Source organism: Vipera ursinii (assembly GCF_947247035.1).
Source record: "Vipera ursinii genome assembly, chromosome: 13".
NCBI classification, from domain to species: domain Eukaryota; kingdom Metazoa; phylum Chordata; class Lepidosauria; order Squamata; family Viperidae; genus Vipera; species Vipera ursinii.
The window spans coordinates 11,050,771-11,075,442 of record NC_139526.1 but is presented as its reverse complement, the minus strand read 5'-3'; the positions used below and the strand labels follow the sequence as shown (position 1 = coordinate 11,075,442).

Here is a 24,672-nt window from a genome sequence, read left to right as displayed (position 1 = left end):
GGATGGCCGTCTGTTGCCTACAGCTACAAGAGACAGCTAAAGTAAGAGTTTGTCTTTACTAACACATCCAGATGAATAGGAATAGGAATAGAATTAATGGAATAAGAATAAAAATAATAGAATAGAATAGAATAGAATAGAATAGAATAGAATAGAATAGAATAGAATAGAATAGAATAGAATAGAATAGAATAGAATAGAATAGAATTTGGAATGGAATGGAATGGAATGGAATGGAATGGAATAGAACAGAATAGAATAGAATAGAATAGAAATTGGAATGGAATGGAATGGAATGGAATGGAATAGAATAGAACAGAACAGAACAGAACAGAACAGAACAGAACAGAATAGAATAGATGGAATGGAGGATAGGATAGGATAGGATAGGATAGGATAGGATAGGATAGGATAGGATAGGATAGGATAGGATAGGATAGGATAGGATAATGAAGAATAGAATGGAATGGAATCTTGGAATGGAATGGAATGGAATGGAATGGAATGGAATGGAATAGAATAGAATAGAATAGAATAGAATAGAATAGAATAGAATAGAATAGAATAGAATAGAATAGAATAGAATTAGAAATAGAAATAGAATATTGGAATGGAATAAAAGAGAAGAGAAGAGAAAATAGAATAGAATAGAATAGAATAGAATAGAATAGAATAGAATAGAATAGAATAGAATAGAATAGAATAGAATAGAATAGAATAGAATAGAATAGAACAGAATAGAATAGAACAGAATAGAATAGATGGAATGGAGGATAGGATAGGATAAGGATAGGATAGGATAGGATAGGATAGGATAGGATAGGATAGGATAGGATAGGATAGGATAGGATAGGATAGGATAGGATAGAAGGCAGGCATAAAAGGAAAAAGTAAAGTGCAAGAAGAAAAAAAGTGTTAGAGAAATAAAAGAAAACGGGCTTTTCCGACCCTTTTTAGAGCAGCTATCAGTGCAATTGTAGATTTACCTCTTTCTCTAAAGTCACCCCTTAACTCCTTTCTTTTCATCACCCAACATATCTAAGGGTCAAAACCATTGATTAGAAGTCCTGGCTGTTTTCCGTTTTATGCAAAGAGGGTTTTCCCTTAGCAATAAACGTAGATACCGTCTTTTATCCAATCCACCCCCTCTCTCAGTTCAGATGTGCAGTGATGGTGACTTCTTCCTTGTGTTGGAAAAACAACAACGCTCTTCTCCGCTCCTGGGTCTTGCAAGGATCAGAGACTCCCAAGGCAGGCCGAAAGCAGCTTGCAGCTGTTGACATCCCCTCCCCCAATTAGCTTTCCAAAAGTCAAACCCAGCTGGCCACCCCCCCCACACACACCTACACCTCCCCAGTAGAGCATCTGTACCTCTAAGGCGGCGTCTTCCACAAGAGGAGAGCTACAACAGACCCAAAGCTGGCAGCTGCTGGACAAGAAAAAGGCCTCCTGCATTAAAGCCGATTATGGGCTGAGCAGGGCAAGTAAAGGAATCAGCAGCAACGTAATCCTGTGGGGCACCCAATAAAGTAAGTCCTGCTTGGATCCTGGAGCTTTCTCTGAATCGCTGAAAGGCAGCCGAGCAAGCAGTGTGGGGCGGGGTGGTGGAAAGGGGGGACTGGAGACTAAAACATATAAGGAACGGCTGCTGGAATTGGGTATGTCTAGTTGAATGAAGGACGAGGGGGGACATGATAGCTGCCTTCCAATATCTCAGGGGCTGCCCCAAAGAAGAGGGAGTCGATCTATTCTCCAAAGCGCCTGAAAGCAGGACAAGAAGCAACGGATGGAAACTAATCAAGGAGAGAAGCAACCTGGAACTAAGGAGAAACTTCCTGACAGTTAGAACAATTAACCAGTGGAACAACCTGCCTCCAGAAGCGGTGAATGCTCCAACATTGGAAGTTTTGAAGAAGAGACTGGACAGCCGTTTGCCTGAAATGGTATAGGGTTTCCTGCCTGAGCAGTGGGTTGGACTAGATGACCTCCAAGGTCCCTTTCTTCTCCTTCTCCTCCTCCTCCTCCTCCTCCTCCTCCTTCTTCTTCTTCTTCTTCTTCTTCTTCTTCTTCTTCTTCTTCTTCTTCTTCTTCTTCTTCTTCTTCTTCTTCTTCTTCTTCTTCTTATTATTATTATTATTATTATTATTATTATTATTATTTATTATTAATTATTATTATTATTATCTATTTGTTTATTTTATTTACATTCGGATGCTTGACAACTGACTCACATTTATGACGGCTGCCATGTCCCCGGGTTCATGCGATCAACATCTCCAAGATCCCTTCCAATATCATCATCATCATCATCATCATCATTATTATGGGATGGGTAACAAGCAACGAGATGCAGGATTGAGGCCTTCTTCAGCCGTGTGGGGGGGGGTGTTCCTTAAGGACCTCTGGACCTCTCCCTGTCTCTTCAACCAGCCTAGTTCCCAGGCTTGTTGTTGACGCGGGGGGGTGGGGGGGAGGAAAGATGCGAATCTTTCAAATTTGTAAATATGAAATTTGAAATACGAAATTAAAATACGGCGCCTTCCGATGCACTCCTCAGAGACTCAATGGGCTGTAACGGTCCAGCTGTTCGAAGGAGCTGTTGGCCTAGCAGGGTAAACCCGACAGGAACCACAATCCGGATTGAGTTGTGTGTTTTGTTTTTTCCTTAATTGTAAAGCCACGTTGACAGAATCTTGCAAATCTGAAAGTACGGGTTGTCCTCGGGTTACGACCACGACGGTCGTAAATCGAGTCACCCTATGTGACCGGCCCAATTTCGCCACATGCCGACGTGACCTTGGAACACTGCAAAAGGCCACAAATGCAAGAAAGTCTTTGAATTAAAGTCCCCCCCCCGCCCCTCAAAGCCAATTGCTTTAATCAGTTGAGCTTTATAGTTTTAAAACATGGAATAGAATACGGAATACAGAAAAATAAAGAGTTTGAAGGGACCTTGCAGGTCTTCCAATTTAACCAGCTGTTCATGCAGGAGAGCTTATACCAGGGGTCTTCAAACTTGGCCCTTTGATGACTTGTGGACTTCAACTCCCAGAATTCCTCAGCCAGGCTGAGGAATTCTGGGATTTGAAGTCCACAAGTCATCAAAGGGCCAAATTTGAAGATCCCCTGCCTTATACCATTCTCTCCATGCAAACACCAATGATGGAGCATCCGCAGCTTCCAGAGGGAAACCATACCACTAATTGTTCTCACTGTCGGGAAATTTCTCTTTAGTTTTACATGGGTTGGGTTTTTTTTCCAAAAAAAATAATAATAATAATTAAAAAAAAAACACCTCTGGGAGCTGCCCAGAGTTGGCTGAACGATGGGGCGACTACAGATAAATATTTCAAATAATGAAGTCCACCAATACCCGTTCTCCGTGTCCTCCAGCTCCGTGAATTCCAAATGCACCGTGGAATCGACCGCGCTGTCCGTCTCCACTTCGTCGTGCATCTCGGGATGGACCAGCGTGCTGGTGTCCTCATCCGTGAAGGTCCCGCACTCGCTGTACGTGCTCTCGGAGCCCATATACGCGCTGTCCGTCACCTCATTGGCCTAGGGAGGGCAAAAAAAAAAACGAGAAGCGGGGATTGGTGGCCATCTGCACCGAGCACCGCAAAGGAAAAGAAGGTTGCGATGGAAAGAGCCACAGCGGGACTCCCGAACCCTAAAGACGACGGATGTTGAATTGATACTCCAGCATATTTTACACCGGTATGAAATATTAACGTGGTTTATTAGACTGGTATTGGAGGATAGGAGAAAGTGAGAGGCTGAGGTTTGCCCGCCTTTTGAAGAAAAAAAAAAGCAAGAGTTTCTGCCAGCTGTGGGGGGCTGTGGAAGATGGGTATTTTAAGCCTGTCTGTAGCAAGCGCTTTAGGCCTTCCTTCATTTATTGTATTAACTTATTGAATTGGGCTGTAGTATTTAATACTTTTTTAACTTTTATATATTGTATTTTATTGTATTGCCCTGTACACCGCCCTGAGTCCTTCGGGAGAAGGGCGGTATAGAAATTAAATTATTATTATTATTATTATTATTATTATTATTATTATTATTATTATTATTATTATTATTATTATTATTATTATTATTATTATTATTTTAACAGGAAGCACGTGACCCGGTACAGCTAGTCCTCGACTTACAACTCCGATGGTGCCCAACATTTCTAAGGCTAAACGGGTTTGGCTCCATTTCATGACCTTGCTGTGAGGTTGAATCACTGCAGTTGTTAAGGTAGCAACTGGTTCATATTTATGACGGTTCCAGTGTCCCCGGGGTCGTGCGATCCCCTTTTTGCAACCTTCCGACAACCCCTTTATACGGCCTTCCTTTCCACAGTGGTAAAGTGAATCTCTGCAGTTGTTAAGTTACTCACACAGTTGTTGTTAAGTGGATCTGGTTTCCCCCATTGACTTTGCTTGCCGGAAAGCGTGCCAAAGGGGATCACACCTGACCCCGGGACGCTGAAGCCGTCATAAATGCGTGCCAGTTGCCAAGAGTCTGGATTTGGGCCCACGTGACTTTGGGGATGCTGCAACAGTCGTAAGTGTGAAAGAGGGTCACTTTTTTTCAGGGTCGTTGTAACGTGGTGACTAAATGAACTGTTGTAAGTCAAAGACTACCTGTAATAACTGGTCTGTGTTTTAGTGCAATGTATGAACCCAGCATCCCTAGTTTGGTATAGAGAAGGATGGGCAGAGCCTGGGGACAGAGTCAAGAAGAAATTGGCGTGGAATCCTTACGTTCCCACAAATGGTCTAGATCAGGGGTCCCCAACTCCTGGTCTGTGGACTGGTACTGGGCTCCGGCATGCCAGCAACCGGTCCGCACAAACAAGCGAAGCCCCCATCTGCGGGATGCAGGCAGCACACAAAACCACGCACTCCCCTGTCCACAGAAAAACCTCTCTCCACGGAACTGGTCCCTGGTGCTCAAAGGTTGGGGACCTCTGCTTTACAAGCATGGCTATTGTAACTATTGGCTGCATTTGCCCTTAACACTAAGCTAGCAATTGAAGGATGGTTTATCGCCCTGGCATTGCCTAGTTCAGGGGTCCCCAACCCTCTATTCGTGGACCAGTACCTGTTCGTGGCACGCCAGCAACCGGTCCGCACAAACAAGCAAAGCCCCATCTGCGGGATGCAGGCAGCACACAAAACCACAGACCTTTCTCCACAGAACCGGTCCCTGATGCCCAAAAGTTTGGGGACCTCTGGTCTAGATCCAAACCGTCTTGAATTCCACTGACACTTTTCTAGTGCCAAGTTAGTGCTGACCATTAGTTGACTAGTTTTTTTGTGTAGAGGCAGGAGCAATAAATCGTCTTAACATGTGGTCCTGATTGCCTGACATCAACGCAATACGCCACGCTTAACAAAACCATGGCTGAGACAGATTCATGAACCAGATTTAGCGCTCTGTACATTTTCATGAACTGACCCATCAGAATAAATGTCCGTGTGATCTTTGTTGGACAATTTTGATTTCTCCAGGTCCCAGAGATCCTTCTCAAATTAGGCCGTTTTGTCTGCTGTGTGTCTCAATGCACGGGCAACTTGCAAATCTTTATAATTTTAATTTTTAGTTTTAATTTTAATTTTAACTGGGGTTTTACTTATACAGGGACGAATGTAATTTTTTAAATTTGTTTTTAACTTTTGTATTTTTGTTTTTAATCACCCTGTAAACCACACTGAGTCCTTCGGGAAAGGGTGGTATATAAATGTAATTAAATAAATAAATAAATAAATAAATAAATAACTGCACCGCCAGTCCACCATGGAAATCAGTCATATTATATTTTATAAATATAATTTTATAACTATAAAATCAGGGAGCTGCGAGTCTCAAGGTACCTCTGAAAAGGTATCAGAAACAGCAGCTTTTTAAAATGACAATTGGTTCTTGTTAAAAAGCAATTTGAAGGTACTGATTTTAAAGATTAATATACAATTGAAACCAGAGGGTGTGTTTTTTCTTTCCTTTTGGGATTGATGGACAAACAGCTGGGGAAAAAAGTCACAGAGCTTTTTTTTTTCTTTAAAGGTGGTAACTGCAGCGAGATGACTGTATAAAATTGAAAGATTTGGCACTGTGCCCAACGGAGGAATGATGGGTGAAAATGATGGAACTTGCTGAGATGGTGAGATTTAATTTCTTTGTGAGAGAAAAAGAGAGAGAAAAGACAATTGCCTATGTTTTATGGTGACTGAAAACCCCCTGTAGATTTTTTGCACGTAACAGGGAAAAAAAATGAACTTATGCTTTACAGTTGTAATGAATAGGCAGGATAGTTTATAAGAAGGAGACAGCTATGCTGTAACCACAGGTAAGTTTATAATTGTATTTATAACTGCTGTAAAGAAGCTCCTTCTATGTTTTTAATTTCTTTTCTATTTCTCTTTTATTTCCCCCTCTTTCTTGAACTTTTAGCTTTCTCTTTGATTTCGTTCTTCTTTTTCATTTTCACCTTACATTAGCTTGCATTCGGTTTGACCTTTTTAAAAGCATCCCTAATAAAATTATACCAAAAAAAAAACACAATTCGGAGGCATTTCTTTCCCCATACTATAAAAACCAATCCTGGAGAAGAGCCTTTTCGTGCCCGAATAGGAGCGAAAAATCTTGCCAATGACTCTTGAAGGACCCCAGGAGAAAACCAAGCTAAACCAAAGCAAACAACCTTATCAGGTTCACCAGGGTGTTGATTTAAAAATAAACCAGGAAAGTCTACTTAAAGGTTGGCAAGACCCCCTCCACTGGGGAGTCAGTGTTGACCAACTGGAAGTCACATGCTCAACGGTCAACTGGAGGAAGGAGAAAATCCCGTTAAGGTCACAGCTCAGCTTTGCATTCCGAATAGGGATTTTCGACGGTTAAGCGAGGACTGTCTGTATTCTGAAAAGTGCCTCCAGAAGCTGTGGATACTCCAACACTGGAGGTTTTTAAGAAGAGGCTGGACAGCCATTTGTCTGAAATGGTATAGAGTTTCCTGCCTGAGCAGGGGGTTGGACTAGATGACCTCCAAGGTCCCTTCCAGCTTATTATTATTATTATTTATTATTATTATTATTATTATTATTATTATTATTATTATTATTATTATTATTATTATTATTATTATTATTATTATTATTATTATAGTTGTCTTGGGAGTTTCCCGGTACTCCCATGTTACACCTTTGCTCCATGAGCTACATTGGTTACCAGTTGTCTTCCGGGTGAGATTCAAGGTTTTGGTTATGATCTTCAAGTCCTTACATGGCATGGGTCCGGGGTACCTCGGGGACCACCTGCTGCCGGTGTCAACTTCCCTCCGCCCTGTGCGTTCCCACAGAGAGGGCCTCCTCAGGGTGCCTCCGGTCAGAGAATGTCGGCTGGTGGACCCCAGGGGGAGGGCCTTCTCTGTGGGCGCTCCGGCTCTATGGAACCAACTGCCAGTTGAGCTCCGGATGGCACCGGACCTTCGCTCCTTCCGGCGCGGTCTGAAGACCCATTTATTTGAACAAGCTGGCCTGGCCTGATGGGGGATGTCAGGGTTTTTAATGGGTTTTTATATTGCTACTGTTTTATTCTGGGCGATTATTTAATTCTCTTTTAATTTTTGTATTTTCTATTTATATGTGCCCTGTTCACCGCCCTGAGTCCTTCGGGAGAAGGGCAGTATACAAATTTAATAATAAATAATAAATAAATAAATTATATAACTTTTATTCATTAAACATGAAACTCAGTCAACTGAACACTCAAATTGACTGGCACTAATGGTTGACATGGGTTGCTGCCAGCATCCTAGGTATCAACCAGGTATCTCCTTAAAATGTAAGATGTTCCGAGTAGCGCAGTTTTTTGTAGCTTTGCTGGAGTTATTGCAGGAAGCGGCAATTTCCTGATGTATTTTGCAAAGTTTTTGGACCTAGTTCCCAGTGCCCCGATGACGATGGGTATCATTGTTACATGTTTTATCCATAATCGCGCAGTTTCGATGGCCAGGTCGCGGTATTTTGCAATTTTTCCCAGTGATTTTTCTTCGACTCTGGCATCTCCTGGTACAGCGATATCAATCAGCTGTACACTTCGGTTCTCTACGACTGTGATATCTGGCGGGTTGTGTTCCAAATGGCGATCTCTCTGTATTCGGAAGTCCCACAAGATCTTCACCCTCTCATTCTCGACAACTTTTTCCACCCTCTGTTCCCACGACTTTTCAGACACAGGCAAGTCGTATTTTTTACACAGCGGATTAGTTTAGCAACTCGATCATGTCTAGCATTATTACTATTACTATTATTACTATTATTACTATTATTACTATTATTACTATTACTATTATTATTATTATTATTATTATTATTATTATTATTATTAATTATCCTTCTGCACCAGGAGCTTGGGCACACCCATATTTTGCTGCAGTTTCCATCCCGTCAGACTGATGTTTTGTTAAAAGGCTGTTTTGGGTTCCAGAGAGTTGTGGAGGGACGGAGGGAGGGAGGGAGGGAGGGAGGGAGGGAGGGAGGGAGGGAGGAAGGAAGGAAGGAAGGAAGGAAGGAAGGAAGGAAGGAAGGAAGGAAGGAAGGAAGGAAGGAAGGAAGGAAGGTTGAGGGAGGGAAAAAGCACCTTTGGGCCAAGCGTGACCTGGATGACTGAGACTCTCCATAGAGGAGGACCCATGTTTCTCACTTAGAGGACCACTAAAATCGGAGGCTGAAGAGGCGGTGAAACTGTTGCCTAGCTGGCTAAGACGCCTTTGCCCCCAGCTCCTCCGTTTACAGCTCCAGGAAGGGCCAGCCATTCTCCTGGGCAGCTGCTTCGTGCCCTTGACAGATTCCACCCCCCCAGAAAGGAAGTTTTTGCACGAGCAACACTCCTGACTCCACACATTCCGGCTTCCCTGGTAAATCCTTTCTTCCCGCAAGTGCGGGATTGTTCAACAAAAGCCTCGGTTCAAAATGAGTGGAGGGGAGAGAGGCAGGACATGGGGGATACGGAGTTCTCGCCTCTCAGAAGTCGAGAGTTATAAAAGAAATAAACCCGAATCAAAAAAAGAAAAGGAACTTGGTCCTAATGACAGACACGCTACTTCTCTACTGTACCCCCAAAGTTCTCAGGAAAAAAGAATCCCCAAAAGACATCTTTTTTTTTAATCCCATTTATATCCCGCCCTTCTCCGAAGACTCAGGGTGGCTTACAATCTAAAGCACAAACCAACGTGCTTAGCAATACCCTTCATTTTATGTATATGCCTGCTTTATTAGGGCTTTCCCCCCGCCCCCAAGCGGCATTATTACAAAGTCAGCTTAATTGCCCCCAACAATCTGGGTCCTCATTTTACCTACCTCGGAAGGATGGAAGGCTAAGTCAACCTTGAGCCTGGTGGGACTCGAACCTGCACTAATTGCAGGCAGCTGATGTTACTTAAGGAGGCATTAGCCCACTGCTCCACCTTTCCTACAACCTATGCAGAAACCCAACCCTGGTCATTTATTGTATTCCAACGAGCGACGGCTGTGTGCAAAACATGCACCTCAGCAGAACCAGCACAACCCAAAAGGCAAATGAGCCAGTTTGGTCTGATGGTTAAGGCACCAGGTTAAAAGCCAGGAGACGGTGAATTCTAGTCCCGCCTTAGGCATGAAATCCAGCTGGGTGACTCTGGGCCAGTCCCTCTTTCTCTCAGCCCAACCTACCTCACAGGGTTGTTGTTGTGGGGAAAAAAGGAGGAGGAAGGTTTGCCGCCTTGGGTTATTTGTAAAAAATAATAAAGGCGAGATACAAATAAATGAAATAATCATACTATAAAACATCAACACCTGCTTATCCCAGGTCCTTGAAAAGGACTAAATAGGAGGATTAAAAAATGCCAAATCCAGTCCGAACATCTGGCTGACTGTTCAACATAATAATAATAATAATAATAATAATAATAATAATAATAATAACAACAACAACAACAACAACAACAATTTATTTATTTATTTATTATTTAAATTTATATACCGCCCTATTCCTGTAGGACTCAGGGCGGTTTACAGGGAGAATTAAAATACATAACATACAAAATTAAAATCAATTAAAACTATGATTAAATTACAGTCCCTAAAGTTAAGCTAAAACCCAATAAATTAATTAATTAAAACCCCTCAGTCTGGGCCAAACAGCTCGAAGAACCAGGTTTTCAATTCCCGGCGAAATGAGCGAAGGTCATAATACCGTGACCTGGCCATCAAAACGGCACGATTATGGATGAAACGTGTAACAGTGATACACATTGTCATCGGGGCACCGGGAACTATGTCCAAAAACTTTGCAAAATACATCAAGAAATTGCAGCTTCCTGCAATAACTCCAGCAAAGCTACAAAAAAAACTGCGCTACTCGGAACATCTTACATTTTAAGGAGATACCTGGTTGATAGCTAGGACGCTGGCAGCAACCCATGTCAAGCATTAGTACCAGTCAATCAGAGTGTTCAGCTGACTGAGTTTCCTCTTTTATGAACACAAGTTATATAATAATAATAATTTCGACAACTCATCCCCTGGAATAAAATCATGAAGTCACCTAATGCTAAAAATGAGCTGATTCTATTTTGCCAAATCCAGGACTGCATCAGGAAGAAATGGCAAAGTTTGCCCCCTAAGTTTCTTCAGTTCCCCTTCACCTAGCCAAGGGCTCTAAAGACGCCCACCCACCTCGCTTCTAACATTTGATGAGCTTTCGACATTCAGTGGTACAAAAGACGAAAGCTGACGAAGCCTGCAACTTCCCCAATAAATGCCAAGATGTGTTCCCTCCGGGTGGGAAAAAACAGCTGTTAACCTTTCCATTTTTAAAATCCAGGACAACAAAAACTGCAAGCAGCGGGGTGCAAGCTCTCTCCCTACACCCAGGTATAGTCCAGCAACCTGCTTCTTACACCGAGAGTAGTCCTTTCTATGGATCTTAAAGGTTAACCCCTCCAAAAACCTCCGCGGCGTTCTGACAACACAGACCATTCCCGAATTAATGCGTCGTGGGTTCCCACCACACCTCGACCCACCTCCTAACCAAACTTCACACTCACCAAGCGTTACACCCAGATGCCAACGGAGTCTTTAACTAGCCTGGTTCAGCAACTCAGGTAAGCCCGGCTGAAAGTGCTGTTTTCCAACCCTCGTCCGGCGCTGCGTAATTTGCTTATGTATTCCTTCATGTAGCACAGCCCTTTTCCTGACCTCCACCAGACCCACGGTGTGTTAATTCCCCAGCTATTTCAAACCAATGATTTACCTGGACTGCCTCTCGGTGTCCAACTGGCATTTCCCACCCAACCTGTTTCTCCGTTGAACGGAGAGTCAATTCTTCTCTCTCTTTTTTTTTTCTCCCCCCACCTTCCCCGCGCCAGCTATGGAACAAGGAAATCCATTTTAAAGTTGCAACTCGCTGTCTAAGCAGATTCAAAGAAACAACATTCCTTTTTCCAAGCAGGATGGGCAGTCCCACAGGCCAGTAACCGGCACAGACTAAGGGTTTTCCAAGTTTACCTTCACTGGGCTTCCTAAAAAGCTGCGTTCTGGGCTGGACGAAGGACCACACAGCCCATCCTAGCAGGATTTTAAGTCGGGGAGTGGCTGGTGGTTACTGGAAGGCTCCGTTTTGGCTGTAAATGCAAAACACTGCTCCTGGATCTGCCTGAAGGGTGAAAGCCGCCCGGCTTTCTACCGAACGGAATCGGGGAAAAGGAGGAACATAAGAATCCAGAAATCTGGAACTGGGCAGACCCGCACAAACCAAGCTCGGCACTCTTGAAAAGAGTTTTTGTTCCCGAGCAGCTACGGAGGAGATATTCCCTTCCCTCACTTCCTCACTTTCTCTGCCATTTGATCAGAGTCCTTAAATTAAAGGGAGTTTTCTTGGTCTTTGGGACTACAAAAAAAGTGGGGGGAGTACAGGCATTGTTCATGAAACTTCCCCATTTCTAGGCATCCAGCGGGGAGGGATGCTTGGGAGAAAAGAGAGAAGTGAAAAAGCAGTGGGCCATCACGTCTGATGGTGGGAAGTCTTCTGAATACTGCTGGACTTGCATGGTGGCTGTTCTTCTGGCAAGGAAGGCTGTTCATGTTTTGATCCATCCCAAATTAGATAAGCCTGCCGGAATATTCAACATTCTACCTGGGGGGAGGAAATTTGGGGGGCACAGGAGGGAGGGACCACCTGATGGGTGGAGATCGAGCAGAATGACATGGTGCAGATCCCTTCAGCCAAAGAGGCCCTATAAACCTGATTCAAGGTGCTGGTGATGACCTATAAAGCCCTAAATGGCATGGGTCCGGATTACCTTAGGGAGCACCTGCTGCCAGTATCAGCTTCCCATCGTCCTGTGCGCGCCCACAGGGAGGGCCTCCTTAGGGTTCCGCCAGTTAGAAATTGCCGGCGGGTCATTCCCAGGGGGAGGGCGTTCTCTGTGAGCGCGCCCGCCCTTTGGAACGAACTGCCGATGGAACTTTGGACTGCCCCCGACCTTCGCTCGTTTCGCCGGGACTTAAAAACCTAGTTGTTTGAATTGTCTGGCCTGGACTGAGGGATTTTAAATTAAATTAATTTTAAATTTCAATTTTAACGTTATCTTAATTTTGTGGGCTTGTATTACTTTAATTCTATTTTATTCTCTCTTTTTGTATTGTTTTTAACTTGCCCTGTGAACCGCCCTGAGTCCTTCGGGAATAGGGCGGTATATAAATTCAATTAATAAAATAAAATAAAATAATGTTCCTGAGACTTTGGTGCTGAATCCATCAAGGACCCCGTTCCCTGGCTATATTGCTAACTAGCCAGGTACCCTGGTTGCTGTTTTGGATGTTTCTATTGTTGTTGTTGTTGTTGTTGTTATAAAATGTTTTTAGTATTTTGATTGCAACAGATTTTTTTTTGAATTGCAAGCCGCCCAGAGGGAGGGAGGGAGGGAGGGAGGGAGGGAGGGAGGGAGGGAAGGAAGGAAGGAAGGAAGGAAGGAAGGAAGGAAGGAAGGAAGGAAGGAAGGAAGGAAGGAAGGAAGGATGGATTGGGGGCATCCTATGATGATGGACTGGTTTTGTTGCAAGTCCTTCTGAGTTTCACACACATCTCTTTTGAATAAGCTATACCCACAGCAATGGACTTTGCACACTCTTGAGAGCTTCTATCCTCGTGAGCTGTTCCAAAGTCCTGAAATGTCTTTGAAGAAAATCAAGTAAATATTAACTTTCCACAAATAGGGCATGCATGCCTGGTCAAGTTAATCCCAAACCTGACCACATCTTGCTGCATTCATCCAGACCTATTCTGTCCATCTGGCAGTAAGAACTAGTCTTGATTCTTCCCTGGGAGCTTATGAATAAGGCCTGTTGACAGCACCCACTACTCACAGGCAAACTTCTCTTATAAATGGAGGCTCTCTTTAGCTGCTGTAGCTAACAGCTATTAACAATAATAGTAATATGAATGGATTAAATATTAATTATAAGGCAGGAGGTGCCTCTCGCTATTTGGGACCAATGCTGGGTGCACCTCTCTCGCCAATCCAATATATCTAGTGAAGAGGTGATGTATAACTTAAAAGATTAATACATTTCTTATCTCCTAAAAATTTTGAGGCACACAATCCACCATCAGATTATGGACTCGGTCTCCCAATTAAATCCTTTGCAACTGACAATGTATGATCCACAAACTCTTCGGTGGTCCATAAATTACGGTAGTTCCTTTTCAAGAGGCTGCAAGGTCCCTTGCTGTTTCTGTTCAAAAGAGTATTATTTCCCGCAAACAGTTGTAAGTAAATCCAACTTTCCTTTAACAATTTCCATCCACTCAACTCTCTGGATTTCCTCCACTGTTTGTTTTGTTTTTCAGCTCTTGGTTCAGCCATTTCCAGATATTACAGACAGATAATTGTACAGTTGTTTCACACACTGGCGTTCAGACAGTTGCTGACTTTATTCTACTGTATCTTTGCAGTTTCTGGATGATCACTGAGATCAGATACCTTGGACAGCCAGCAGAGGGCAGCATTGCCCACTCAGAAAATTTGGATTATTATTTTTTTTTAAACTCTTCAAAAACTTTTTCCCCTTTTCTCCTGGTTACTACGGTACCTATTATAGGTAGTCCTTGACTTACAAGCACAATTGAGCCCAACATTTCTGTTGTTAAGTGAGACATTTGTTAAGTGAGTTTTGCCCCATTTTACAACCTTTCTTGCCACAGTTGTTAAGTGAATCACCACAGTGGATAACTTAGTAACACGGTTGTTAAGTGAATCTGGCTTCCCCACTGATTTTGCTTGTCAAAAGGTCGCAAAAGGAGATCCCAGGACCTTGGGACACAGCAACAGTCATAAGTACGAGTCAGCTGCCAAGCCTCTGAGTTTTGATCCCACCATGATCATGAGGATGCTACAAAAGTCCTAAGTGTGAAAAATGGTCACGTTACTTTTTTTCAGTACCATTATAACTTTGAACAGTCACTAAATGAACTACTGTAAGTCAAGGACTACCTGGGGTTTGTGTTAGTTTCATTTTTCCCCACCGGGGGAACCTCTTCCAAAATTGCTTCCTAGCCTCCTAATGTTGTTGTTGTTAGTTGCGAAGTCGTGTCCAACCCATCGCGACCCCATGGACAACGTTCCTCCAGGCCTTCCTGTCCTCTACCATCTTCTGGAGTCTCTTTAAGCTCAGGCCTACTGCTTCAGTGACTCCATCCGGCCACCTCATTCTCTGTCGTCCCCTTCTTCTCTTGCCCTCAACCTTTCCCAGCGTTAGGCTCTTCTCCAGTGAGTCCTTCCTTCTCATTAGGTGGCCAAAGTATTTGAGTGTCAACTTCAGGATCTGGCCTTCTAAAGAGCAGTCAGGGTTGATTTCCTCTAGGACTGACCGGTTTGATCGCCTTGCAGTCCAAGAGACTCGCAGGAGTCTTCTCCAGCACCATAGTTCAAAGGGCCTCGATTCTAGCCTCCTAATAAAAGGTAAAGGTTCCCCCGCACATGCGTGCTACTCGTTTCCGACTCTAGGGGCCGGTGCTCATATCCGTTTCAAAGCCGAAGAGCCAGAGCTTGTCCAAGGACGTCTCCGTGGTCATGTGGCCGGCATGACTAGATGCCAAAGGCACACGGAACGCTGTTACCTTCCCACCGTAGTGGTCCCTATTTTTCTACTTGCATTTTTACGTGCTTTCGAACTGCTAGGTTGGCAGAAGCTGGGACGAGTAACAGGCGCTCACTCTGTTACGCGGCACTCGGGATTCTACCCGCCAAACTGCCGACCTTCTGATCGACAAGCTCAGCGTCCTAACCCACTGAGCCACCACGTCCCTTAGCCTCCTAATACTTACAGCTATTTAATCCTTACTAATATCCTGTATTTTTCAGGATTTCGATTCTCAAAGGACCAAATTTCAATGGTCTTAATAACTGCCCATGAGTAGGCAAGGAAAAAATTAAACAGAACAGGGCCTGACCTGTCTACTCGGCTAAACCCCACCCATGAGATAACTCAAGGAACTTTGAAGAGCCTCTTCCTAAAACACTAGACAAAAATGATCCCAGCCAAGAGCTACATTTGAGGGACCTACAACTGTGTGAGTGTGGAAACACCAGCAGGAGAGACAAACCTATCCTGGAACCTTCTCCACAAAAGCATGAGGAGGGCCATCACTTTCTCACCAGCAGTAGCCCACATGCTTAGCCAGGCACAGTACTGGCTCATTATGAAGAATTTAAGTATTTCATTATATTTGATTAGCTTTTAATGAGGGTGAAGGGGAGGGAAGCTGGGGGGTTGGCCTTCTGCTTTATCAGAAGCTTTTATCGCATAGCACCCAGATCTGTGAAATTGATGCTATAAAACTGGTGTAAAAGAAGCATAAATAGATTAATCTGCTTTGTTTCCAGCCTGTGCCCACATGTGGAGTTCTCGACTTGCGACAACTGGACCAGAATTTCTGTTGATTTAGGGGGAAGGCGTGGCAGAACCTGGGGCTGGAGTGAAAAGAGGGATCAGCCTAGAATCCCTACGTAGCCACCAGCAAGCTAAGTCCACCCCCAACACACACACTTGAATTCCATTGTCCCTTATCTAACTTCTAGCAGGTGCTAGCCTAAGTTGAGAAGGTTCCTGTGCAACAGGCTGTTTAGCAATAAATCCGTTTATTTGGACCTTCTCTGACTTTTCACGCCTATCGCTTGATTAAGTGAGTCAGCAGGACATTACAATCTTTTTTTGCCGCAACTTGATAGCCTATAATCAATAAAAGTGAAACAGCCCGTTCTTCTCAGCAGAGCAAAAAGAAACCATAAATATGGGCTGAAGTGATGAAAAAAAGGCTTCTCTTTATAGCTAACTCTCTCGAGAGACAGGTATGCACACACTGGATTTACTTTATCACTCCACACTTTTCTATATTTGCAAGCCATCTTGCTTTCTCCACCTCTGTTCATTAGCCCACATAACTGCCTTCCATGAAGTTATTCCAGTTCTGCCCATTCGCGGCACCCAGGGATACATACAACGTCTGATTGTTGCTTGGCCTCCAGGGTTAAAAGTCAGTTCAAAAGGTTATTGGCCCAAACTTTTCTCCTTACATATCCCTGCTATAGGTCAGAGGCTACCTAATAAAACAGGAGTAGGCAAAAAACAACAACATAGTCCTCAATTTAGGACTGATAACTTAGCAACCATTCAAAAGCATAGCTTTGCCGTAACATTTTGCAGAAAGAAAAAAAATAAATCTTTATTCTCGTATCAATACTGTAGTTTATTCATTGCAACTGTACCGGGGCTGTGCATGTTAGTGCATGCCTTGCAGCTCACTATGTCCAGTAATTATAAACTCTACCTGCTCCCAGTCAGGATTTAGGAAATAAGCTATAATTCAGTGAAGGAATGTCTGCTATGCCCAGGTTTAATCCCTGACAATCCCAGTTGATAGACAAGAGCAGGAAAGGCCTTTTTGGCCTGGGGGGATCTCACCAGATATGCCAAAGTCTGGTCTCAAAACACGAAGAGGAAAAACCTGTTTTCTCTCAATTTTCACAGTACCGCGTTCTCATTAAAACTCCACACTGCTGTGTTGATTTTCTACTTAATTCAAGCCTTGCTTTTCTGTTACTCACAATAATCAGTTCCCAAATCACTTCGTACAATACACTTGGCTAATTAAGCCATTCAAAAATTCAAAAACCCAGATTGTTGGGGGCCATAGGCTGACTCTGTAAATCACTTAAGAGAGGGCTGTAAAGCACTGTGAAGCGGTATATAAATCTAAGTGCTGCTACCGCTACAGAAATCTTTCAGAAGCTATCGGAGATAAGGTCCACCTTAAGCATCCTCCACCTTCTCTCACCTTCTCTAAAGCAGCCAATGAGACGCACTTAAGCCAACAGAAATGACCCAGAGCCATTGGGTGGGTATGTTTTCGCTTACCTCGTAGGTCACGAAGTCATCAAATTCATCAGCGCACGCAGAAGGCGGGTCATCGGGAGCGTACCCCATTGGGCAGATCTGACTGTCTGGATCTGTTGGCGAAAGAGCAGAGGGAAGTAATTTGCAAAGAGAAAGATCCCTGAAAGCATTCTTGGATCACAACTGTGGCTCCAATGAATGAGAGCTAGATTAGTGTAAAGCCAAGCCTTCCAACTTGTCAACAAAAGTGTGTATAGTCAAGGCTATGGTCATCCCAGTTGCCATGGATGGCAGTGAAAGTTGGACCGTAAAAAAGGCTGAGCGCCAAAGAATCGAGGCCTTTGAACTACGGTGCTGGAGAAGACTCCTGCGAGTCCCTTGGACTGCAAGGCGATCAAACCGGTCAGTCCTAGAGGAGATCAACCCTGACTGCTCTTTAGAAGGCCAGATCCTGAAGTTGAAACTCAAATACTTTGGCCACCTAATGAGAAGGAAGGACTCACTGGAGAAGAGCCTAACGCTGGGAAAGGTTGAGGGCAAGAGAAGAAGGGGACGACAGAGAATGAGGTGGCTGGATGGAGTCCCTGAAGCAGTAGGCGTGAGCTTAAATGGACTCCAGAAGATGGTAGAGGACAGGAAGGCCTGGAGGAACATTGTCCATAGGGTCGCGATGGGTCGGACACGACTTCGCAGCTAACAACAACAAAGTCTTCCAACTTGGCCCTTTTATGACTTGTGAACTCCAGAATTCCTCAGCCAGGCACGCAAACCCCACTCCCTTCTAGCACTGATGAAGTTACGTAGTTTGGTTATGAAACGTCTGCCAGAAATATTTCTGGCAGACGTTTCATAACCAAACTACGTAACTTCATCAGTGCTAGAAGGGAGTGGGGTTTGCGTGGAGGACACAGTCCTCAACTTACAACCATTCATGTAATAACCATTTGAAGTTACAACGGCACTGGGGGAAAAAAAGACTTACGACTGGTTTTTGCAGCATCCCTGTGGATCAAAATCCAGACACTTGCCAATAGACTCATATTTACGACGGCCGTGTCCTGGGGTCAGGTAATCCCCTTTTGTGACCTTTGTGAGAAGCAAAGTCAGCGGGGAGGCCACATTTACTTCACAACTGTGTTGCTAACTTAATAAGTGCAGCGATTCACTTAACAACTGTGGCAAGAAAGGCTGTGAAGTGAGGCAAAAACAACTGACTTGTTTAGCAACAGATATTTTGGGCCCAATTGGCACCCCAAGTTGAAACTACCTCTCAGAAGAACATTTATAAAAAAACAAAGGAGGGAGTCTTCGGCTCATCATTTGGAATTGTCCACCCACTGAAAAGGGTGATTTTTTTTTTAACTGGTCAGGCCACTATGACCCCCCCCCTGCTTTTTGTGAGAGACCCACTAAATTTTCTCAAAACCTCTGACTTGCCCACCACACCAAAAAAAGCTAGAAGCCCACTAGGTTGCTTCCAAGGTGCCAGAAACAAGAACTGCATGGGAGTTGAATTAATAATAATAAAAAAGAAGAAGTTATTTATTTATTTATTTATTTATTTATTTATTTTTATTCCATTTATATCCCGCCCTTCTCCGAAGACTCAGGGCGGCTTACAAGCTTAGCAGTAGCCTTCATTCTATGTATAGCTCTGCTTATTAGGGCTTTCACACACACCCCAAGCGGCATTATTACAAAGTCAGCTTAATTGCCCCCAACAATCTGGGTCCTCATTTTACCTACCTCGGAAGGATGGAAGGCTGAGTCAACCTTGAGCCTGGTGGGACTCGAACCTGCACTAATTGCAGGCAGTTGGTGTTACTTAAGGAGGCATTAGCCCACTGCTCCACCAAGGTAATGATAGAGTTCCATCAGCCAAAGTTAATTCCGGTGAGCTTCACAGAAAAATACAGATTCTCCTTTTCTCTGTAGAGAATTTGTACACGAAGGCCTGCCAATCGCAGCGGTTGGGTTAACAAAGCATACTTAATGCAACCATTCGACACAAACCATGCCTGGATTAGATATTGGGGAAACAATTGGCCCCCAAACTTTCCTTTACATTCTTCAGCGGGGATTTTTTTAAGCCACATGTGCTGTCTATGCAAATTATTCCCTTCCATGAAGCCGTCCACATTCCAATTTAGCAACTCAGGAAAAAAATAATAGGAAGCATTTCTTCGAGCAAAATTTATGCTAAGCGGCAGAGCTATTTTAAAAACAGCCTCCTCTTTTTTTTTTTTTTTTTTGAGACACCACAAAGATGACTCACAAAGAATCTCATCACAGCATTTTTCTAAGTCCAGTCCCAGAATGCCCTGGGAGAGAGCACGGCAGTGCAACCATTACAAAAATCACAGCGCTGCCCGGGTTGTGCTTCAATACGGGCAATCCTCGACTTACGACCACAATTGAGCCCCAGACTTCTGTTGCTAAGCGAGACAGTTGTTGTGAGTTTTGCCCCGTTTTACTACCCTTTTTGCCACACTTCAGTGAGTCATTGCAGTTGTTAAGTTAGTGACACGGTTGTTAAGTGAGCCTGACTTCCCCCATCGACTTGTCTGATGGTCGCAGGAGGGGATCACATGACCCCGGGATGCTGCGACCGTCATAAATATGAGCCAGTTGCCAAGTGTCGGAATTTTGATCATGTGACCGCGGGGAGGCTGCGACGGTCGTGTGAAAAACAGTCATAAGTCATTTTTTTTCCAGTGCTGTTGCAACTCTGAACAGTCACTAAATGAATGATGTGATAAGTCGTGGACTATCTGTATTTTGCTGCCCACCTTAATTTACTCCTTTTGTTTTGTTCCTACAAATCCTCAAGGAATTCCCTACTGTGCAGGCCCCCGATACATCGTTTTGATTGCTCGCAATCCAACAATCGCAGCCTCTTCGGGGAGCTGCAACTGGGAAAGAGTGAGGAATGCGCATCATGTGAGAAACCGCCCCACCCACCTCCATGCTGCCGCCTAAAGAATACTGAGCAAGCTCAACACACCACTACCAACTCATTCCCCCTCCAGCCACCCACCCGGGGCAACTGCAGATGGTGCGTTGTACATCTTCGTGGTTGCTAAGGAGAAGCTTGCAACTCAACTCTCCAGTACAATATCCACAGGATTGTGCTTCTGCCCAAAGGAACAATTAAAAAAAAAAACAACAACCCAGAGCATTCACACCCCCTCCAATCCTTAGTCGCACCACACAACTCACAAAAGCCCGTCTTCACACTAAGCAGACCAGAAGCACAGCAATTGCAATAGCAAGAAGGAAAACTAGAATATCTTCCCTTCGTTCTAGCCAAACGCCTCGCTTAATAAGCATCCATTCAATGACCATTTGAAATTCACAACTGTGCTGAATGAGTGGTACTTAATGACAGCATCCAAAGCAGCATCCATGTAACCATCGTCTAAATTTGGACAGGGACCAGCCCACATTTCCAACTGTCTTCGCATCCCATAGTCATGTGATCAGCATTGGACACCTTCCCTGCCAGCTTCCGACAAATAACATCCATGGGGAAGTCAGCAGGAAGCCACAAGTCTCTTAATGACCCTAAGGTCCTTGCTTAAGGACCACCACAAAAATGCCACTTCAGTTGTCACGGTCACATGGGGGGGCTGTCTTCACTTAATTGCCACGTTGCTCAACAACCAAGTGTCTCGTCCCAGTTAGGGTTATTAAGGCTATCTGTAGTTTTCTGGGCCACAAGACAGATGCAACCAACCGGCCACATTATTTTCTTCCCGAAATGTTCACCTTTTACCTTCTCAAGCTAGCCTGTAGCTTAGACATTTCCTGGTGGCATCCTATTTGATATTAACAAGGTCAGACTCTGATTAGCATTTGAGCCCAGAGAAGGCCGAGCAGGTAGTGCCACCTGCTGAGATAAGATAAAATGTCCTTCAAAGCAAGCTCCGCTGCTGGCAACCTCACGGAACACCCATGCCCCCTTCTCGCACGCACTCTGTTCCAGTCTTCTGCCGAGATGATTGACTTCCTAGATGGGTCTGTATATTCCTGATAGTTCCTGGAGGTATTCCACCCAAACGTTAAACCCCTCCAGCCTTGCTTAGCTCCCAAGTCTACCCAAGGTCCACAAGAAGCTGCTTCCTAACAGATCATACAGATCTCCCAGTCCTTGGAGATTAAATATACTGTATCAGATGAAATCAAGACGCATTGTGGTTTCCCAACTAAGTAATCAAAACCAAAGGAAAACCAAATCCTAATGTTGCATGCGTTCATTCTCTCTTACCCTCTCTCTGTCTCTCTCTCTCTCACACACACACCCAAGACCTAGCTAAATCATCCATTTATTCTCATCTGATAGTAGCCATTTAGTCTGAACCACTGTGGATGACAGCGGATGCCAAGCCTAATTAGTTATTCCAGACGAACACGTCTCCGCTTCCAGCATCTGAATTGAGATTAATCTCCCCAGAGGATCTAAATAGAAGCACAGAGGTTTGTTCAAATCACCAACTGCTGGATTCCTGCTTAATAGGCCTAAGAGAAAATTCCCCAAGACGGTTGGGAGAATATGGAAGAGGACACTTTACGTCCTCAATTACAGGGGTCCCAAACCCCTGGGCTGTGGATCAGTACAGATGTGTGGCCTGTTAGGAAGTGGGCTGCCCAGCTGGAGGTGAGCAGCAGGCGAGCAAAACTGCACACGCCCGGGATCTAGGTTGTACGTTCCTGCTTCTCCCCCCCACCCCACCCCCCACCCGGGTCCGTGGAAAAATTGTCTTCCACGAAACCAGTCCTTGATGGTTGGTGACTACTGCTTTACTCCTAGCCTGGATGGTGTGTTTAAAGATAAAAGGATTTTCAGGCTTTGTCCAGTCTTGGCTTAGCAGATCATTATGAAAACGGGGACTCTGGTTTAAAATTACGCAAGGTTTGTTGTAACAAGCCAGATGCATAAAAATATGACCTGAAGACCCCCCAAACCTTGGCCAGTTGCCCCCAAAATTGGGGTGCAGTCGCCTTCCTAATCCAACGGAATGGGAATAGGCTTCGTCTTCCACTCTGTTCGTCTTGCTTTAAAGAGCCGGGAATGTTCACGAAATGAATGTATGTTACTTATGTATAAGGGTGTAGGTTTATACATATGTTGTATAGAGTACACTTTAAATGTGTTATGTATGTGTACACTTTGAGAGGAAGCAACTAAATTTCATTTTTAAGGTGTGCCATTGTGCCCACAGAGAAAAAAATGACCATAAGGGTGATCTATCTATCTATATCCCATCAATCTGATGAAACTCCTCCCAAATGAGAATCTTGGAGAAATAGGAAGGACTTCTTCCAAGTTGTGGATCCTTCTGATCCACCTGTATAAAAAGAAACCCACCTCCGTTTCTGATTGCAGAAATCCCTCGACAGAAATCTTCAAAGCTGATCACGCCAAGCCCAGTGGGGTCCAGGAACTTGGTTAAATCCTTCACCTGCAAACAGAGACACACATCAGACTTCCCACGCTATAGATTAAAATTTCATTCAAGCTTCAGCCTTGCACAGTGAATTTCGGCTTTTCCGAAACAATCCCAGCAACTGGCATAAAACGTGCTTCAGGTTCATAAAGATAAATGAACACAAAGGGCTGCAATTTGGACTCATTAGATAATCACGTACACAATGACTTACCGTAAATGACATCAATTTCATTTAAAAGACACCCCGATCCAAAAGGCACCCGCTTTCTCTCCAATTAGTCCATAAAATCAAGCTTCGACTGAAGTCAAATGGATTTCTCTCTCCTTTTGTGTGTGTGTGTGTGTTATTTTAATGAACTATATAAATGTTGCCTTGGACAGAAATAATGAATGTGCATATTTAAGTTGGCATTATCTTTCCTTAAATTTACAGTTATTATACTCCCAATATGTGCATTTCCTCCTAATTGTAGCACTGGTACAGTTAGCAAATTTTTGTTTGATAGATTTGTTACTATTGCCAATGTTTTATTGAGATATTGTTTGTCTGCATAAGCAAAAACTTCTCAAATGACTAAGGTAGTTCTCGACTTACTGTTCGTTTAGTGACCGCTTGAAGTCACAATGGCACTGGGGAAAAAATGACTTATGACCATTTTTCACACTTATGACCCTTGCAGCATCCCCATCGTCATGGGATCAAAATTTGGATGCTTGGAAACTGACTGGTACTGACGATCGTTGCAGCATCTCTCTAGTCAAGTGATCAAAATTTGAATGTTTGGCAACTGACATGTACTTATGACGGTTGCAGCGTACCGGGGTCACATGATCTCCTTTTGTGTCTTTCTGACAAGCAAAGTCAATGGGGGAAAGCCAGATTCACTTAACAACTGTGTTCCTAACTTAACACCTGCAGCGATTCACTTAACAACCGTGGCAAGCAAGGTCATAAAACAGGGCAAAACTCACTTAACTGTCTCGCTTAGTAACAGAAATTTTGGGGTCAATTGTGGTCGTAAGTAGAGGACTCCCTGTGCCTAACGATCGGAGCAGTCTTCTCATGCCAGAATAACCATGGTTTCAGGCTGTGTAGGGTGCTCTGTGAACCCAGCGGATGGGTTATTAAACCCTGATTCATGGCTTGTTGTGCAAACCCAATCAAGCCTGACTTCATCTAAAAAACAGATGATTAAAGAGGAAGGCAGATTAATCACCAGCCTAGTGTGATTGTGAAGGTGCCATGCACACAACCTCACTTCAGCCATGAATTAAAAAGGGTGGATTATGCCTCCCTTAGTAATTGGGGGATCATCCTGGCCAATTACTGTATGGATTACTGTAGTAACAGCTGCAAAGCTTTGAAACATATTACATAAATAGTGAGAAATCATGAAACGATGACAGCCAGAAAGTGCCCCCCCCCCTTCTTAAACATGCAAGCATTTTCATTATAATGTCCTTCAAAAAATATTTTGATTGCAGAGGCTTTGCTGAAAGAATAGGCAATTTGTCAGGATTCCCCAATTATAGGGACTTTATAGTAAAAAAACAACAACAACCCCACGAGTCTGCAGCTGTAGATAATAACACTTTTATAATGCTTGCAGCAATTAGTGGGGAGGGGAAAGATGGAGAGAAGAGGAAAAATCACAGGTTAGGAGACTGGGAAGAGAGACAGACCAGTAGCAGAAAAGAGATATAATTACCTTTTTTTTTAACTATTCCAATTCTGCATAATAGGGCAAAAGAGAACCCAGAGCTTCCCATAGGGGCCACACAAACAAATAGAAAAG

At 43.8% G+C, this 24,672-nt stretch overlaps 1 protein-coding gene across 3 annotated transcripts in view; it reads right to left on the bottom strand.

Annotated features, from left to right (window-relative positions):
* Positions 1–24,672, bottom strand: part of RAB11FIP3 (RAB11 family interacting protein 3) — a 76,659-nt gene that overhangs the window by 28,089 nt on the left and 23,898 nt on the right. For all 3 annotated transcript variants that reach the window (XM_083372761.1, XM_083372762.1, XM_083372763.1), the window contains exons 2-4: positions 22,795–22,888; positions 17,448–17,539; positions 3,374–3,558 (exon numbers count right to left, since the gene is read on the bottom strand). In XM_083372761.1, coding sequence (XP_083228887.1) covers positions 3,374–3,558; positions 17,448–17,539; positions 22,795–22,888 — 371 coding nt within the window. The remainder of the gene's footprint in view (positions 1–3,373; positions 3,559–17,447; positions 17,540–22,794; positions 22,889–24,672) is intronic.